The 4,645-nt window shown below is 35.8% G+C and overlaps 1 protein-coding gene across 1 annotated transcript; it reads right to left on the bottom strand.

Annotated features, from left to right (window-relative positions):
- Positions 1-2,803, bottom strand: LOC111785144 (endoglucanase 6-like; the record flags this gene model as incomplete). Its single annotated transcript, XM_023665605.1, is given in 7 exon segments — positions 1-77; positions 167-451; positions 1,063-1,227; positions 1,368-1,457; positions 1,766-1,966; positions 2,189-2,401; positions 2,500-2,803. Coding segments are annotated over 7 exon segments (1,226 nt in total), but the record flags the coding sequence as incomplete, so codon positions are not given.
- Between the last annotated feature and the right edge of the window lie 1,842 nt (positions 2,804-4,645).

Raw genomic sequence — 4,645 nt, 5'->3', positions numbered from 1 at the left:
ACTTGTCGTGGGTAATTGTTTCCATACCCCACCATGTAACTCGTAGCCCTCGGATTGTCCCCAAGAATGTAGTCCACCTGGTTGAGAATTAGAATTTTAAATTAAACAGACATTCCATCTGGTTTAATAATGATGACCCTTTTCTCATTTGATGAATAATAGGTACCTGAGATTGTGCAAAGCGAAGAAGCTCGGAAGGCTGGACACTGCCGGTGGCACACCTCAAATTAGCGCCGGCAGAAGAAAGATAGTCGGAGTAGACGGTGGCTAGGAAGGCAGCACTAGTAACAAACTGCATATTGTTCCATCTCTGTCGGAAAATAAGACCGGCGGGCGTGGTCTGAACATTGCGAGTACCTTTCTTCATGCAAGAGCACAAGAAATTTTCAGCCTTGTCCTTGTACCTCTCGAACACCGGCCCGTGGTGAGCCGCTCTTCCTTGCAACAAAAACTGCCATCACAAACACCCAAATCACTCTTATAATCTTCTGTTTGTTGAGGATTACTAGGAGAGAACGTCCACAATTAAGGAAATTATGGGTTTATTAGTAAATACAATCGTTAGGTCTTTGGAAAAATCCAAAATAAACCCATGAAAACTGATGCTCGAAGGGGATAATATCATATCATTGCAGAGGATCATGATTCTTAACATAGTATCAAAGTCATGTCCTTAACCTGTGAGTCTCGAAAGTATAGTTAAAAGTGACTCCAGTGTCGAACAAATGGTGTACTTTGTTCGAGGGCTCTAGAGAATGAGTTGAGCCTCGATTAAAGAGAGGATCGAGGGCTTCATAGGCTTCAGAAGAGGTTCTATGGTATACTTTGTTCGAGGGGAATTGTTGAGAATTGTTGGGAGAGGAGTCCCACATCGGCTAATTAAGGAAACCATGGATTTATTAGGAATACCATCTTCATTTGTACGAGGCATTTTGATAAAACAAAAAATAAAATCACGAGAGCTCATGCTCAAAATGGACTATATCATACGATTGCGAGGGTCATGATTCCTAACACTATTCAGGCAATCTTCCGATAGTCTTTAAAGAAAAAAGAACAAACCTTGGCGACAAGGGTTTGGACACCAGCATATTTGACATCCCAGCCAAATTCAGTCATGCTCCAACCAGTTCCTCCCATGGAGTCCCCATTTTCTCCAAGGTAATTCAAGTAATATTGGTTGTTTGTTGCCTCATACAGCCATGCAGCTGCCCACAGTAACTCATCCTGCAAATTCAATCTAGACACGTGAGTGATGATAATCAGTTAGTAATGGGCTCTGGAGAAGCCCATTAATGATGGCTTGGTGTAATTAGGCCCAAATTGAGGTGGCCCATGCAGGCCCAAAAAAAGAGGATGATACGCACATTGTAGCCACTAACAGAACGATAGTACTTCTGCGCGACAGTGATGCTGCTGTCGTACTTCCCTCTGTATTTGTCCGCAAACTCGAACAGCTGAAAGATAATAAAAATTAAAATTAAATTATACTCTCAATGGCATTTTCGTAATTTCACACCACCGACACTTGTATCACATCACTCAATTTATGGAATTTGTTCCAATAATTTTTCTTCTACTAAATATTTATTTCTGAACACAATACTTTATATTTATATATAAAAATAAAATCAGCATTTAATGACGCAATAAATAAACCTATTAATTGCGGTAGTTTTACTATCATGCGCCGTCGGGTATAGCTCACACTTCAAATTGTAAAATTTTTATTCTTAAAAAAAAAATGATAATTAAATTGGGTAACCTGGCGGGCATGGGAGAGAAGCTCGTTAGCATAGGCGGGGTTGTAGTGGCGGAAGACGAGGGAGGCGGCGGCCATAGCGGCGGCAGTTTCTCCGGCGAGATCCGACCCGGGATTACTCGGGTCGATCTTGTAAGCCCGTCGGTCCGTCGTCATGTCCTCCGGCCGCTGCCAGCAGTAGTGGTCTGTGTTACCATCTCCCACCTAATAATTTCCCATTCAAAATAATTTCAATAAATAAACCAACGAATCACAAATATTTAGAATTTAATGTTTGTTTAATTCCCAGTATTAATCAAAATTAGTGATACATTAGTTATAATTAATAACAAATTAGTGTAGTGATCAGTAAGACATAAAAGAACAAAGTGTGAATTCAAGAACAATATGAACTATAATTTCAAAAGAAAAGGAAGGTAAGGGTACCTCTCCATAAAGAACATAGGGTTCTGGGTGGGCTTTGATGAGGTAATCGGTGCCCCATTTGACGGCGTCTAGGGCATGGCCAAGTTCGCCATTGGCGGCCATTTGCTTCCCGTATTCAATAATGCTCCAACTCATCATCGTCACCGTGAATGCCATCGGCAGTCCGAACTTCACATTGTCGCCGGCGTCGTAATATCCTCCAACCAGATCCACCTACACAAAACAAAAAACCCCCAAATCACTTTCCCGAGAAAATTCCACACATCAATTTTCTCATTAACCAAACAGAGTTTGAAAATAGAAGGCATTACCCCGCTAGCCTTGCCGTCTTGCAAGCCGGAATTGGAGCGCCAATTGACGCGCTGATTGTGAGGAAGGTAGCCGGATCTCTGAGCTTCGAAGAATAGAATGCTCTTGCTTAGAGCTTGACCGTAGTCATGGCCGCCTAGGGCCCAGGGGACCGAAATTACCAGAAGCAGAGCAATGACTGAGATGGAACTCTCCATTTTAAGGAATCGGAGGGGGAAATGGCAATGCCGGCGGGAGGACCCCAAAAGGGGAAGAGAGAGAGAGAGAGAGAGAGAGAGAGAGAGGCGGAGAGAGAGGCGGAGAGAAGGGCAGTGTGGGGAGTGGAAGAAGAAGATGGGGGCACTAAATAAGCTTGGAGGGAACTGGAAAGGACCCCTACAGGGGCAAAAATGGCAAATCATTTTTTTTTCTTTTAAAAATTAAACGGATTTTTAAATTCCAATTAATTATTTTCTTAAATCACATACCACTATTAGCTTTAATAATGCAATGTTTTATTTAACATTTCTAAAAAATAAAAAAATAAAAAAATAAAATTGTTTGTTCTATTTATTTATTTTTTTAATAGATATTGGTCTTAATTAAAAAATAATAATTTAAAAATACACAAAATAATTATTTTTAAATAATAGTTTCTAAAATTTTCAAAATAGAAGTGTAAATTATTAGAAAATACTTGGAGAAATTGGTATCAAAACTTTAAATGAAAGGGTATTATTGTAATTTCACCTTATCTTCCGGGCACGAAGGGTGGCCTGTATTCAGGATTCGATGGCCCGACAACCCGACAAATCAGCACTTCTCAATCCCTCAGTTTATTTATTTTTTTTTTATTCACATTTATTGTTTTTTTTTTCTCTCTCTTTATTGGTTAATATTATACAACTCCACCGACAGCACAAAAATAATATAATAATAACCATACTAATTTCTTCATTTCTTCCTTTATTTTACACTTAAATAATAATTTAATAATTTTGAGACTTTTCTATGGTTAATAGTATAATTAAATTAATAAAATTTTAATTTAATTTATTTCAATTTTTGAAAAAGAAAATTTGTTTATTTTTAGGTAAAATGTTTTAAAAAAAAATTAAGGCATTTAAATATATATATATCTAGAAATGAAAGTACAAATCAAGATTAAAATGATTAACCTTCTTAAGTAAATCGTTTTCACTATTCTTCTTCTTTAAATATACAATTATATGGTCCTAACTCTTTTAATGCGTCCACTTTTTTGGGTGGGGTTCAAAAACATTTTCGTCTTGTTTTATTTTTTATATTGGAGTAGCCAAATTTAAACCTATCTGACTATTAAGTCCACGTGAATTTTAATATGTTACAATTAATCATACTTTAAATATCGTCAGTAAATAGTTACCTTTAATCTTTAATTAATTAATTGATATACCCATATAAAAAAGAATTATTTAAAGTTAATTGAAAAATAAGAAATATATACCTAACTAAATAATGTTTAATATTCTATTAAAGGAACCTAAACTTTAATTATTGTTATGGTTCCTAATTTAACATGGCACGTATCTAATTTTGTCTAATTTATGTGGTCCCAATTCATGTGCAAAACCATGCATTTATTCTTCAAAATTGTTATAAACTTTTATTTTTTTAATTAAATTTAAATGTTACCATTTTAATACTTCAATAATTATTATTATTATTTTTTTTTTTTTTTCTCTCTTGAAATAAATTTGTTTTTAAAAAAGAGTTGAAAAGAATTTAAAGAAGGGCAAAGAAGGAAAATGACAAAAGAAGATACGGTCAAAAAGATCGGTGCTTGTCAGATTGCTTTATTCCCAACCGCAATCAACGGTCTCCAAGAAATAATAGTTAAGGAGGGCTATTAATATTTTTCTAATTATGCATTATTTAATTTAATATTATTTTAATTAAACAAAAACAGGATCACCTGACACGTCAACTAGTGTGAAAACGGCAACCTCCCGTGATGACTGGTTGGCGCCGGTTGTGTGACGGTCTCGCCGGCCATTTCTGCCGCTACTTTTACCCGTTGTCGGAGGCTGTTTTTAGTATTGAAATTTATTTGTTATTTTTTTTTTTTAACTAAAATTTTAATATTAAAATAAATTGATTTTATGGTCTCGAGAAAAAAAAAAAAAAAAG

The sequence above is a fragment of the Cucurbita pepo genome, unplaced genomic scaffold, assembly GCF_002806865.2.
Source record: "Cucurbita pepo subsp. pepo cultivar mu-cu-16 unplaced genomic scaffold, ASM280686v2 Cp4.1_scaffold000383, whole genome shotgun sequence".
Classification (NCBI taxonomy): domain Eukaryota; kingdom Viridiplantae; phylum Streptophyta; class Magnoliopsida; order Cucurbitales; family Cucurbitaceae; genus Cucurbita; species Cucurbita pepo.
Note: the sequence above shows the minus strand (reverse complement) of the source record. Positions and strands in the feature narration are given on the sequence as shown.